The sequence below is a fragment of the Scleropages formosus genome, chromosome 5 (assembly GCF_900964775.1).
Source record: "Scleropages formosus chromosome 5, fSclFor1.1, whole genome shotgun sequence".
NCBI classification, from domain to species: domain Eukaryota; kingdom Metazoa; phylum Chordata; class Actinopteri; order Osteoglossiformes; family Osteoglossidae; genus Scleropages; species Scleropages formosus.
Window position 1 is genome coordinate 4,642,640 of NC_041810.1, and position 15,047 is coordinate 4,657,686.

Consider the following 15,047-nt stretch of genomic DNA (forward strand, 5'->3'; position numbering starts at 1 on the left):
GAACCCCGGTGCGTGATTTTTGAAACCATTATCCAGCGTCATCGCTGTGAAATGTCATTCCACACGACCCCCCCCCCCCCCCCTCAGCCCACTCAGCCATGTCAGACACAGACACAGGGTTCGGGTGGGGGGTTGGGCTGTTGACAAACTGCCCTTTACCCCAGCCATAATGGAGAATTAACACAGGGTTTGTGCGTTCGATAGAGGTGCAAACTTAGAGATCGCAGCTAAAGGCAGAGAGGCTTGTGCATACCTGTGCACTCACACACACACATACCTGTACATACTGACCCTCGCACACACTGATGTCTGTTTTCATAAGCAGTTACACACCACCAATGTGCTTTATTTAGTTTCAAAAGTGTTCTTTTCCAACAAGGGCAAAGCCAGCAGGTATTACAGTGGTCAAGCATACAGATTCCTACACAGATGGATGTTTGCTCAGAGCTGTGAAATGATTAAGGTTAGGGTTAGAGTTTGGATTTGATTTAGGGTTAGGGTTTGAGTTAGGGTTAGTGTTCTGGTTAGGGTTAGAGTTAGGGATTGGATTAGGATTAGGGTTTTAGTTAGGGTTAGGGTTAGGTTTAGGGTTGGGGTAGGGTTAGGGTTGGGGTTGGGGTAGGGTTAAGGTTAGGGTAAGTGGTAGGTGTAGGGTTAGGGATAGGGATAGGGATATGGAGAAGGATAGGATTAGGGTTTGAGTTAGGGTTAGGGTTAAGGTCAGGGGTTGACTTAGAGTTAGAGCTAAGGTTAGGGTTATCAAAGAGCTAAAGGGTACTTTTCTACCGGCAATAAAATGCGGAAGGCTGCTGGTTAAAAAGCCAGGAGAAGCATCCTTAAACATGTTGCTTAACTCAAACTGCTCCACTAACAAGCTCAGCTTTACAAAAGGGTACAAACCGAAGGGCACTTTGGGTAAATTTGGTGACCCAAGGAAGGATTTCGCCTCCTTTTCCCTCAGACAATGAAACAGAAAACCCCAAAAATGTCTTGCCCACTCACTCCCTTTTAAGTGCACAGAAAAACAAAGGAGCAATTTCGCCGGCCTGTCATCTTGCCCCCGCTCCTCCGAAATCTTTGTCCGCCCTGGAAAGGAAAAGGGCTTTAAGGAAAACAAACAGAAGCCAAACGAGAATCTGTCAGCTCTGGGGGTTGGAACAAAAAAGGAGGAAGGTTGTTGTGAATCCCCCCTGCACTTGACATACATTACCATACTGATCAGGGTGTGTGTCTCAGGCCAGGACCACTGAACTCGTCACACCGCCCCCCCCCGCTCCCCCCGTCCGAGAGCCGCACATGAGCGCCCCTCACAAGGTCCACTCCCAGAGAGATCAAAGCCCGGGGCCACAGAGAGGACCTCGGGGCAGAAACCCTGCGATCCCCATCGCTGCCCCCGTGCCCCCTAAGCCCGTCCCTCCCTTTCTCTCCCTTTTCTCTCTTCCCTTTTGACTCCCGCTAAGCCTCTCCGGGGTGAAAAGTGAGAAAGGGATGATGAAGAAATGGGGGAAGAGGAGGTGATGGGAGGTCGATGGGAGCACGACCTGCAGAGGCCACAAGCGCGGCTCCTTAAACCTCCCCGGGTCCAAGTGTAAGACAGGAAGGTGAAAAGGAGATGAGAGGTGAGGAGGGAGGATTCTGGTAATTTTGAGGGATCAGATCGCCAGAGGTGGCGGTAAGATAGAGTCGGGTGGGGGGGTGGGCAGAAACCCTTCCCCCTCCCTGGAAGCCAGCCTTTCTGGTGAGAGAAAGACAGGGACACAATAGCCTGTCCGTCTGTGCCCGGGACAAGCTCTGCCCATTCAGCCCACTTCCTTTCTGCTGGGGTGGGGTCACCCCGGGTCACAATGGGGCCATTCCTCCACACACTCCGCCCCTCCCGCCCACCACGCAGCTGCCGCGACGCCCTCCCATCCGCAGCCGCCCCGGCCCTCTGCCAGCCCATCTCAGAGGAGCACGGCCAGGGTGCGACGAACTCTTCCCATCACCCTCCTCCAGCTGGCAACGCATTCAGTGCCGGATTTCCCACTAGGCAAAGCAGGAACAGTGCGCAGGGGGTTCGGAAATTTTTAGGGCCGGCGAAAGAGGGAAAAACTAAAAAGCAGAAAAAAAAAAATAGACGGAAATTTCATACGACTAGAACTTCAAGGCTTTCATAGCTCCAAAATTTCTGTTTCTTTTTTTAACCTTCTCCATCAGTCATATGGTTTAGCTTTAGAGTAGTTTAAAGTGCTTCGTGTCAACCGACGTAGCTGGTGTTTACACCTCTTTTTCTCCGAGTGAACGCGGCCAGGGCTGTGAGCGCCACAAACCCGATCCTGAACACATCCATAAACACAAATCTCCCCATTCAAAGCAGCTGATTTTTTCTTTTTTTTTTTACATTTATTCATATAGCTGACCCTTTTCTCCAAACCGTTTTACAATGTTCTTACCTACAATTATTTACCCATTTACGCAGCTGGGTAATTTTACTGGAGCCATTTGGGGTAAGTACCTTGCTCAAGAGCATTACAGCTGGAGGTGGGATTCAAACCTGCTACCTTTGGGTATAAAATCAGTAGATCTAGCAGCTAGTCTGCTGGCCGCTTTAAGACCTTCAGCCAAAACTCCACAGCAAACCATCACACCGGTTCTGAGGGAATCATAGTGCATGTAAATGTTACTACTAAAACGCTGTTATAAAGAACAATATGATGTTTCCTCAAGAGGTCCCAGTCTGCACCTCCTCAGCATCCAGGAGCAGAACTTACAACCCATCTTTCCCCAGTACATCTCCGCAGGGTGTCCCTGGGAACATCTCAACTGTGTTCCAAAAGTAAGGCGCTGTGATATATCTATTCTGGCACCGTGATAGGATCCAAGCCCACTGCAACCGTGTTCATTCAACCATTTTTCATCCTCATCTTCCATCGCCTTTAAGAAAATGTGTGATTCGCTCCCCTCCATATTTCTTTTTAGACCTCAACCCAAATTTAGTTCAAAGTTATGGAGCGGAAATGTGTCACCGCTATGGTCTGCACCAGAAGCTCCGTCCATAAATATGCTTCCAGCAGAAGAGTTAACATTCAAGCTGCATGACAATTCAGATAAATTAAGAAGATCTGATCACCTTTATGAACTTCTCACACAGTGGTACATATTCGCACTAAATATTGTAACCTTTTGCCCTTTAGTTCTATTGTATTCTAAAATATGTGAATGTATGTGTGTTTTCTTGGTGGTTCTGCTCTGTTAATCAATAGAAGGAAACAGAAAAGAAGCACAAAACTAATAAGCAACAATTTGATGTAATTCATTACATTGAGATTATGATTTCTTGACTATTTTAAATGTGAACATGAAAGTGTTGTTTCAGAAAATGTCCTGGAATTATAGACTTTGCATTGTATAGACGAGGAGCCGGTGTTTATTGAAAATAATGCAATTGCTTTCCGCGATTGTGGGCAAATATGGGGGAAAAGGTCGTTTGCTGTAAACCGAGATAAAAATTAATTTATTCATTTACCATTTTTCTGCAAAATCAGTGACTAGGCCTCGAATGGAGTTAAACAGGAAATGCTGCCATGATCAGATCACTTCCCGCATTTGCGTCGATGTGCTTTCATCCTTTGCATCTTATTACCAAAAGAGAATCTCAGTGTGAAAGAAGAACAATTTTTTGCACTGGAACCCTTTTTTTGCCAGTCTAAAAGCACTAAAGATGTTATTTTTCCCTACTTATAGTGTACATCACTACTGTCCACCTCACTGGAGTACTCAGGGTATGAGCACGGAAATATTCAAAAGTTATTCTTCACATTTATTTCATACTGCAGTGAAAACCATCATTTGTCAAGACAATTGATTCATTCGTTCACGATCAATCACCGCTTGTCCAGTGCAGGATCGCGGTGGTCCGGACCCTATCTCATAAGCGTAGGCAGTGTACACCCTGGACAGGATTCCAGCCCATCACAGGTCCAACACACACACTCATTCGCTCTCTCTCACACACACAAACAGCAAGAGCAACTTAGTGGCGATAATTCAACTGACTTCAATTTAGTGTCGAAAATTCAAAAGTAAAAGTGAAAGTACAGTGTAAATAATGCTAAATGTAAACGCAATCTGGAAAATTCAGAAAAACACATTAATACCAGGGTACATTGTCGATTTACCATGTGAACTTTGCATCGAATGAGCAGTACGCAGAGTAGGAAGGACATTTTGCTTTCCCTCCTTTTTCGCGTGACAGGCGTCCCTCCGCAGGAGCGATGACCTCAGACCACCACGCAGTGTTAGTCCAAGATTAAAATCCATTTAGGGCCGTGTTGTTTCGTCCCGGCACTGCTGCCAAGAGTGTGTTTCGTCAATTAAGGCAGCAAGCGGCCGCTAATTGTAGCACGATTAACACTGCGCTTAATGAAATTAACCGTACGGTGGAGTCAGGTCTCATAGCCGAGCGATCATTTCCCAGCTGCGTGAGGTGAGAGAGGACGGGGGCAGGAAGGGACGACCCGTTCTTGTCATCATCGTCTCGGAATGCGGGCGCCTGACGCGATCGAACGTCACGCGCGGCCGTCGTTTAGGAAGAACTCGACTTGGAGGGCAGGGGAGAACCGCGCTTCCGCACGCAGGGTGTCACAGCGTGGCCGCGGAGGACGAGACACCAACCGGGGGGGGACCCAGCAACCCGTCGTCTCCCTCCGCTGTCTCGACATCTGCTCCGGGCCCATTTACCGTGGGGGTCGGGCTCCGCAATGACTTTTTAATGCCCGCCCTCCGCACGAAGGCACTCCTCTTACGCGCGCCAGTGCCGGGGGTCCTCGCCGTAGGGTCTCCTTGTCTCTCGCGACGGATCCGCAGCGTCCACTCCGCAAAGAGCGAGTCCTCCGAGGAGGATGAACGTAGCAGCGGCATCCCAAGCCTCAGGACAGCATGATTAAGGATCTCTACGGTACGCGCGCTGGAGATCCGCTAAGAGGAAGAGCGTCCCGGACAACGGCCGGCTGAGAGACAAAGCGACCGAGGGAAGGGAGACGAAGGATGAAGACCGACGGCTGAACTCCCGCCATCACCAATGATTAATGGAGCCGGGGACGTAATTGAGACAGAGGCCCATCTGCCCGTATGCAAACACCAAGGAGAGGCGGTTCATTTAGTGTAAACACCCGAGTACCGTGGTGACAGGCCAGAAGTGATGAGAACCAGACACCTTCCGCACATCCCAACCGGCACATAATAGGCCTGCAGCACAATGGATGTCTGAGCGGTCTTCTCTGTTTGGATGTGACTAGTTTAGCGAAATGGGTCTAAATAGGAGAGAACCAACGCAGGCGATTTGTCTGCATCAGAAGATCATTGCGGGAAGTGGATTATTTAACCTTCAAAATCTGAATGCAAGCGTCAGTCAAATGTATTAAGAATCACATACATTAGTTTGCTATATATTTTCAGTTCTTGTGTGTGCGTGTGTGCGTGTGTGTGTGTGTGTGTGTGTGTGTGCGTGTGCGTCCGCGTGTGTGTGTGTGAGAGAACATACTGCACTGGACTAGTGTCCAGGGTGTATCCTGGCTCCATTGTGATGGAATGAATTCCCCCTCTCCCTCAGAACTGCTGAATCCCTGTCAGCATTCATGAAAAGTCGTTTTCAGACTTACTTCTCTTTTGATCTCCTATCTTCTCCATAAATTTTTACCTCACTGTCTGGTGATGTCAAAAAAAATCCTACCAATTGTAAAAGCAGCAATTAATATAATGTTTGCTGGCAAAAACGGTGGTATTGATCTAACTGACTGTACTTTATGAACCACGTCTGCAATTCTGTCTCTGTTGTTTGTTGCTGAAGCACGTTCTTTTACTTCAGGTTGTACGTCACCTTGGGGAGAAAGGTCTGCTAAATAACTAAATGTAAATCTAAACGTACCCTCCATTGCACTAGATGCTTCAGAGATAGGCTCTGGACCACTGGGACCCTGCATTGGATAGGCATTTATGAATAATGTATGGATGGACAAATTAATTAATTTTCCATTCCAAAAGTGCAAAAGGGCAGGCGAGAACGTCACATATCGTGTTGTCAGATTTCAGTTTTTCCCGACAGCGGCAATGCTGGATGGGGTGGGCGGGGCTTACCTTCCTCCCTCTTGCGCTTGCTGGTGTCTGCAGCGGAGCTGATTCCCAGAATGCCACTGATGGAGTAGGAGGAGCCGGCAGAGTCGCTGGTCACCGCGGACACTTGAGTCACGGTCACCGTGGAGGCTACAGGGGTCACATGGGACAAGAGTTCACTGATCTAGTCGTCTCAGCAAGGAACCAACAGGAAGTGAGCGACAGGGTTCCGTCCCGACAACACGCCGTATGGTAACGTTATCGTTAGCTGAAAACCCCCCTTCCACCATATTATACGAACCATAAGGATAGGGCTTTGATACATTTTTCCACAAATTCCACATATCATACATCATTAAGTTTATCCTAAAATACACTAGCAAAGGCATAAATATACTAAAATAATGATAAAATGAAATACAGTGCAGGCAGTTCTCAGGAGTATAAATTATAGAACAATGAACACACTTCATCACCTGTAACTCGGAGGGGATCGCAAAACAAATGATTTTGGGACTCGAAAATGATATATTAAGGTGACAGGGACAGCCGTCGTAAGTTCAGATGGTTGTATGTCGCGCACGTTATAAGTCGAGGTCCACCTGTAGGTGCCTTCCCAGAATCCTTTGCAGAACATCACCTATGTTTGCCTGTAAAACAGCAAACATGCGGCCGTCTCATAGCGCCTGGGTGGTGCGAGAGGACGTGGGATCAATCCCTGCTCAGTCTGTGTGGTATTTGTATGCTATCCCCGTGTCTGTGTGGGTGCTCTGGTTTCCTCCCACAGTCAAAAGACATGCTGTTCAGGTTCAACCACAGTGTGTGAGTGACAGAGAGAGAGTGTGTGTGTGTGTGTTCCACTGATGTATGGATGAGCGGCCCATTGTAAGTAGCGTATCCAGCAGTGTAAGTTACCGCGGAGAATAAGATGTGTGGGCTGATAACACTACATAGAGTTCATTGGAAGTCACTTTCGAGAAAAGTGTCTGCTAAGTGAATAAACGTCATGTAAAACATATGACCGCACGGTCGCGTTCAGCTTTTCTCTTGTCCTGGCACACGGCGGCCTTAGAGCCCACTGTACCGCGGTACCCTCTCGGAGCATCCGGTAACCCGCATCGCCCCCTGGCAGTCGGGGCTCTCCGAACAGTCGCTCGGCACCTGAGTGACACACGTGCCGCTCCAGATATCGACCAGAAAGGTGCGGCGCGATCCTAATCCCCTCTCCCCTCAGACCGAGGAGGGGGGCGCGGTAACAAAGGAGAAACAAAGTCGCTTAATGGAAGATAAAACACATTCAGGCCTACTTACTGACTAATGATGTGGAAAATGTAATGAAAGCGTATCCTTTCTTCTCCTTGATTTATTATTTTAATTATCTGATTTTGGGAGAGAATTCTCTTTTTAATGAGATAATGCCCCCGCACACTCTCACACACACACGCGCGCGCGCACGCGCGCGGTTATGCGCGCGTACTCGCGCGCGGCGAATCCGCAGAAACCGAAAAGCAAGGCTTTCTTTCAAATTTCAATTTTCCGCCTCGACGTGAAAGCTATTTATCATAATAATGCCGAAAAAAAAAAGTCTGAAGCTCTTTAAGCTGCGTGTGTGAAATGAATTTACGTTGCTGATTGATTTGCGATTATGAAAATTACAGAGGGGCCCAGAGCAACGGGAGAGTCTGAGCTCGATGGCGGAGGAGCCCAGCTCTGCTCTCGCCCCACGCCTGTCTTGTTCGTGTCCCCCAGGTGCACGCGAGCGATGAGACAGTCCAAAGAGCGTGACACACGTGTCACCACGGCGTGGCGGAGAACGGCCCCCCGGCACAACGTCCCGCACATCCCCAAACTGAGCGCGCGCGTGTGTAAAGCAACGCGGGAGGCGTCGCGAGGGGCCGGTTGCAGAGTACGGGCTACCCGAGGGGGGGTGGGGGTGCGGGGGGTCTTACCGAGGCTGTGGGACGACACGGAGCCTGGCTGGCCGGGGGGCTGCTGCACTTTAGTCCGGATGATTCTGTGGAGGGAAACAGAGCGGAGGTGTCACTGAACCACAGGAACCACAGCAGCAGCACCTGTTTCTGTCGGTGTGTGTGAGACCAGCGTGTGGGAATCAGTGTGTAGACCAGTGTGTGTGTGGGAGACCAGTTCGTGCGAGTCAGTGTGCGCGGGTTAACGTGCGTGACAGCCAGTGTAGGGTTTGTGTGAGTGAGGTTGCGTCACAAGGGAAGGGAGAAAAGGTGCGTGTCCGTGTTCTTCGTGCGCGAAGGTGATTTCATGTGTGCAGAGGAAGGGAAAAATGCGTATCCGTTTTCGTCCGAATTTGCGTGTTTGTGTTTCTGTTTGCATGTGCGGGTCGTTTAAATGTTTCGTGTCTCTGTCTATGGAGGGACTCTTGCAGGTCGCAGGGAAGAGAAGGGTAGATCTGTGTGTGTGTGTGTGTGCGTGCGTGCATACCTATCACAGAAATAGAAAAACTGCATGTGTGTGTTTTGCTGCAGTTTTGAACAAGCAACAATACGTGAGTGTGTTTCTCGTGTGTATCTGGCAGGAGCGTCTATACATATCCAGATGTGTGTGTTGTTGGTGGGTGTGTCTCTATATACGTGTGTGTATGTGTGTCAGGGCTCTGGGGTCGTGACTCGAGCTCTGGGCTGAAGCAGGCTGACATGGCACCGAGGCCACACACTTCCTGCATGGCTGCCCATGCAAGCCTCCTCTTCGCTCTCCCAGGTGCCGGGCGCGGGGGGGGCGGCGGGGGGGCTTGCGGGGGAGGGGGTGTCATTGTACACATTGTGTCGAACCAGCGAGCTGCACTCTGTTCATAAATATGGAGCCCGGGCCCCTGGCGGGTTCCCTCACGGCGCTCGCTTCGCACCCTCCCGGACGGCGTTTGCGTTCACGCACCTCCCCTTCCCTCGAACCTCAGCCATTCGCACCCGCCACCTTCAGCCATACAAGATCTCACAAATTTACCCTAATGTGCCATAACACAGTTTCACCTTGACAGCTACTCTCTCCTCAACAAAACTCCCAGATCGCTCATCCATGCCACCCCCCTCACCATCCGATTCGGGGATTCCGACCAGATTCCGGAGGTTTCCGGAGGTTTCCTCCATTACCATCATCAAATGGAACTGGAGACCATTAAGGCACCTTGGCATTTTAATTATGAGGAAATAACCCATCCAATTGCAATGTCCATTCTCAGCAGCAGCTTAACCAATTAGATTTATGGTCATCTGCAGTCTATCAGCGGGAAGACGAGGGAGGGGGGGCACGACCCGTCCCCATCGAATAATCACATTCGTTTTTCGATAACCCAAACATGATGGTTATTTGGGCCATGCCGGATTGAGCGAAGAAGGAGGACACAGAGCGAATTAAAAGAAAAGCGGCGCTACTGAAAGGGCGTCCTTAGACGCCGCGGGGTCGCAGCCCCAGTTTCCGTGAGGAAACGCCGCATTGAATCATTAGAAAAAAGAGCAAGACACATTATAATATTTGCCACTATAATAATTATTATTAGCCACTATTTAGCTAATGTCTCTGTTCTAGGAGACCTGTTACATCAGCTTTCAGGTACTGAGTGCCTTACGCTGATTTATCAGTTTATACTGCTGAGCCGAGTCATTTTTACCGTGTGAATTCAGGGTCAGTACCTTGATCAAGGGGCACTACAGCAGGAGTGAGGTTCGAACCCCGAGCCTCCACCTGCAAGGCATTGCCTTGAAAACAGCTCTACCGGCTGCCCCTTGAGAATGTTTTTAAACATTCCTGGCAGACTGGGGGTATAAAAATGTTGCCAGTTAAAACCCACACAGGTTTATTTTATGTAAAGAGCTTCTGCGTTCACAGTTTCGCAGTTTTAGCAGCCATAAGTGCAATGGGGCAGTGTGGTGAATAGACCTGCTGCCTTTGCACCTGAAGATTAGAGGTTCAAATCCCATATCCAGCTGTAGTATATTTGAGGAAAGAACTTACCTTAACCTGCTCCAGTAAAAATTACCCAGCTGTATAAATGGTAAATAACTGCAGGTACCTTAATACCGTATGTTGCTTTGCAGAAAAGTGTCAGATAAATGAAACAGAAGTAAAATTATTACTGCACTTAGGCTCTCTTGGCCTGAAATAACACAAAAGCAGGAAAATCGGTTAGAAAATGTATTTCTTGCGGCATGAGGTTGGAAGTCTGGAGTTGCATTTGAGTCCAGAAATGCCTGTGGGGAGTCTGCATGTTCGCATGGCTTTCCCCCGGGTGCTCTGGTTGCCTCCCACATTCAAAAGACGTGTTTCAGGTGAACTAAGGACGGTAAATTGCACTTGCGACTGTGTGTTACACTGCTCTCTCATGTATTTAACACAGTAAATGACCTTGGAGAAAGACGTGCGCAAAATGCAAATGTTAATAATCACAATCATAAGATTTACAATGAGAATGCCTATGACAGCAGGAAGCAAAGTGGTTAGAACTGCCACCTCCTGCTCAAAGGCTGCAGGTTCAAATCCCACCTCCTGCTGTAACACTTTTGATAAAGGCAAGTACCCTAAATTGCTCCAGTAAAATTACCCAGCTGTATAAATGGGTAAATAACTGTAGGAACCTTAACATTGCAAGTTGCTTTTGAGAAAACCTTCAGCTAAATTAATTTATAATTATAATATGACATGAAGAGCAGTGGGTTTATCCCAGTGTAATAACACCTATCAGTGTTCACAGTGACGGCACAGAGACACACACACTGGTGTTTTCAGGGTCTCTAAAAGGAGCGTAAGGCGAAGTCCCCCCACCCTACCTGTTGATGGAGCTCACACTGGGGACCGTGTCATTGTCACACACGCGCTCCGCCAGCAGTCGGTCCCTGATCTCCCAGGCAAACATGGTGGGATTTTGGCGTTTGTACTCTGCGATTTTGTCGACAACTTTGGGTGTAGCAACCTTTGGTTTGGATCCGCCGATGACGCCGGGCTTGATGCTGCCGGTCTCATAGTACCTGAGGATGGAGAGGTGAGAGAGGCGAGAAACAGGGGTAGGGGGTCAGTACTCCGTCCTGGATGCTGATGAACCAAGAGAAAAAGGAAAACAAAAGACATCCCGTCACGCGCGCGATGATATGATCGCATCCCTCAGGCGACGACACGACACGAGAGCTGCGTTCACTCCTCAACCCCCCAGCGAATCCGCCCCCGCCCCGTCTGCCGCTTTCCACAGCTCTGGACTCGAACCTAGAATGTGCAGAAAACGGTCACCCTTGACTAGCTTCCCCGGAAAGCACCGCGCGCGCCCTTAATATTCGGGGGGGGGGGGCATCAAGCGACAGAACTGCTTGTTTTGACTCAGTTCGCCTGGCGCACACGGGGCACGACCGACGGCGAAACGGTTGCGGTTCACGCCACTCGCTCTGCGGTCCGCGGAGCCGGGGCAAAGAGGGAGGCCGGGAGCGAAGCCGTACCACACACAGTTTGGCCGTGTGCCACCGCTGGGGCAAAAGGGGCCTCTGGAACAGATTCCGGCCCGTGACACGAACCCGTGCTGCGGCATCGGCGGGTGGAGACCACGCAGCGTGTGTCAGCTCTCACCAGGCCCCCATTGTCCGGGAGATCCCCGACAGCGTCACGGGGATGAATGCATTGTGCCAGGGACCCTGGGATCCTGAGAGCTGAAGAGCTGGCACGCACACACACACACACACACACACACACACACACTCACACACACACACACACACACACCAAAATTTATCACATGCAGAAATCTGTGAGATCAGACTTCAGCCATGACTTGAGTGTTACATCTGTAGGTTGGAGCATTGCTTAGAATTCAAAGGACCTCGGGTTCGGATCCCACCGCCTTGTGTTTTACCCTTGATCAATGTACTTACCCTGAACTGATACAGTAAAAATGACTGAATAATTCACTTAACAAATCACTTAGCGTACAAACTGAATAGTGTAGTGGTTGAAGTTGTCACTTTTGGTTGCAGGTTTGAATTCCATATCCTGCTGCTGTGCCCTTCACGACATTATGTACCCTGAGTTGCTCCAGTAGAAATAACCCAGCAGTGTGAATGGGTAAATCGTGGTAAGTATCTCAGCGCTGTAAGCTGCCTCGGACTAAAAGGGTCATCTGTATGAATAAACACACACACACACATTTTCTGAACCGCTTGTCCCATACAGGGTCACAGGGAACCAGAGCCTACCCAGCAACACAGCGCGTAAGGCCGGAGGGGGAGGGGACACACCCAGGACGGGACACCAGTCCATCGCAAGGCACCCAAGAGGGACTCGAACCCCAGACCTACCAGAGAGCTGGACCGTGGTCCAACCCACTGCACCACCGCACCCCTTCTAAATGAATAAACAATAATGATAAAGAACAATATGGGCGAAGGTGTTGAGCCCGATTCCTTCCAGAGACCCCCCCCCAAGCATCACACCTCAGTGTCAAGGTCAGATTAAGGCACTATTTATGAGAACTTTCTCAAGAGCGCAACTGCACTAAATGTCAGAGCGATTCGGGAAGGAGCGGCCAAGTGCGTCAGCGGTTCATCGTTGGTAAAAAGGACACGGAATCGATCTACGACAAACAGTGGCGTATCGACATCTGGTTCATCTGCCATTTATTCGGACCGATCCGAATGAATGGACCGTTTCTGGCGACGCTGGAGGAAATGAAATACCCCGGCGCGGCTTCAGGAGGGCCAGGAGGCATTAAAGAAAAGCACGGGAGAACAATGAGGAACACATTTTTCTACACGGCGGTGGGGCCTCGCAGGCTAATCCTTCACCTTCGCCCATTCAAATGGCCTCTCTCTCTTTTTGTGCAAAATATGGTACCAATTTCATTTTGATGCAAATGCCAAATGTGATGAATCTTTTTCTTTTGTAGCCTTTTCATTGTGGGAGAGAATGGTGGGGTTGGCGGACGGGGGGGGGCGGCGGGGTGCGGTGGTGTTCGGGGGGTGGGGGGGTGCGGATTTGCACGACCGTTTGCGAGGTTTGTCTCCGAAGTGAGAGAGCGAGAGAGAGAGAGAGAGAGAGAGAGAGAGAGAGAAGCCGGGAGACGGTGGAGGAAGGAGACCGAGGCTATAAAGAGAGGTTTGAGTGAGAAGATAAATATAATGTATTCATCGTGAAGCTTTCGCTGCTTGTAATCAACGGTGCTCACATTATTCCGCAGCTTGTACGGTCCGAGCTGTGAGGGTAATGCACTCTACAGCTACTTCCTGTTTTAACAGGAGGACTACATCGCCAATATCATACCTTCCTAGGATAAATCGTAATAAAAGAGCCAGGTTCTGGGGTAACGTAGGAAACGGGTTAAAAGTACTGTAAAGGATGGTAAATCTGAGATATCGGAGCACCGGGAATCATTGCGCGCAGACATGTGGTTGTTTGGTCGAAGCCCAAAGGTGTGGATGGGAGATTGGAGGGCTAGGGGGGGAGGTGGTGCTCCTCACCTGCCCAGGATCTTGCTGACGCAGCCGTGGCTGACGCGCAGCTGCCGGGAGATGTCGCAGGGCCGCACGCCCTGGTGCGCCAACTCCACGATGCGCTGGCGCACCACATCTGGCAGGGGGCGCCCGTTCACAAACACACCCCCCAGCTGGTTGACCCCGCCGTGTCCTGTGGAGGAAGAAAACTGTTATTTCAGATCAATACCAGAGCACCTGCATGGGTTTATGGAAGCATTCCTCTAAATCTCACAGCTCTGCCCACACCTGCAACTCTTATCATTTAACAATCGTCACATATTTGACATACTAAATATTACAGAGATATTAAAATTATAAACTTGCTTTTTGTTATGAATATTGTCAAAACTGGGTTTCTGCTTCCATTACCCAAGGCAGCTTATTCCCTGCTCTGACTTACACCAAAAATCCTTTATATTCCACTGCGAGATCCAACATGTTCCAATGTAGTAGTTTCGCGGGAAGCATCGGTGTAACAGCAAAATCCACAGCTAGTGAGCCTGGTTACAGTGTAGCACACGGACAAGAACGTATACATGAACTTATAGTCCGCACAAATATTCCCATTGCCATCCAGGCAAAATGACCGGGATGCAACAAACGGCCTGTTTCGTCTCGCTCTTACATTCGCATTCACACCGAACGTCCACCCATTTAATACACAAGCGGATGCAAAAGGCTGATACACACACAAATTCAGTAAAATCAGTAGCCAAAATCTGCAACAGAGAAGGTACAAAAAAAATCTTTTTTGTGCCAGTTGTTAAATCTCATGTCATGTACACGAAGCAATAGATTGTGTTGCGTTCATATCGCCTTCCTCCTTCGACAAAGTGATTTCTGCAGAACACTGCCACCTGTGGTCACTTTCCGAACTGCAGCTTCCTTCCCGCCAAAATGGGGACGACCGCCAGTGCCGACAAAACCAGATGAAAATCATGCTCAAATCCGAACCCCCGAGGGGACCAGTACTTATGACTCTGTGCTCTCTCTTAATATCGTATTTACACCACAATATCTCGACATTAATGATGCGAAAAGCTAACGCAACAAAACGTTCATGGTGTGGGGACGTTCAACGACCTTTATTAGCCGTGTACCCAGATTTACTACAATCAACTGTGTAACCCAGGTATGATATTTCCTAAAACAGCTACCATATTCCTTTTTAGAGATTCAACCACACAAGCCTTTTTTCCTTATTATATTGTTATTACTTTTATAGTTTCCATTGAAATATATATATAAAAAAAAAACTGCTGATTCAAGCTGTATTCAGTTTCAGCGCATGCATGTCCGAAGCAAGTTCTCCTTCAGCATATGACAGACAGAGTGAATACCGCTTCAGAACATGTGAAGAAATAATGAACTGGCAGCCATCACGCACTGATGCTGCTTTACCCTAATACTTTACCGTATTAACATACTGATTGCTTCTGTTAGGGAAATATATGAACAAAAAGAGCGCGGGCATATAATCTT

General features: G+C 49.0%; 1 protein-coding gene across 1 annotated transcript in view; it reads right to left on the bottom strand.

Moving 5' to 3' along the window:
* Positions 1-15,047, bottom strand: part of LOC108930854 (paired box protein Pax-5-like) — a 61,549-nt gene that overhangs the window by 32,818 nt on the left and 13,684 nt on the right. The window contains exons 2-5 of the mRNA XM_018746331.2: positions 13,551-13,716; positions 10,884-11,081; positions 8,040-8,104; positions 6,115-6,240 (exon numbers count right to left, since the gene is read on the bottom strand). Coding sequence (XP_018601847.2) covers positions 6,115-6,240; positions 8,040-8,104; positions 10,884-11,081; positions 13,551-13,716 — 555 coding nt within the window. The remainder of the gene's footprint in view (positions 1-6,114; positions 6,241-8,039; positions 8,105-10,883; positions 11,082-13,550; positions 13,717-15,047) is intronic.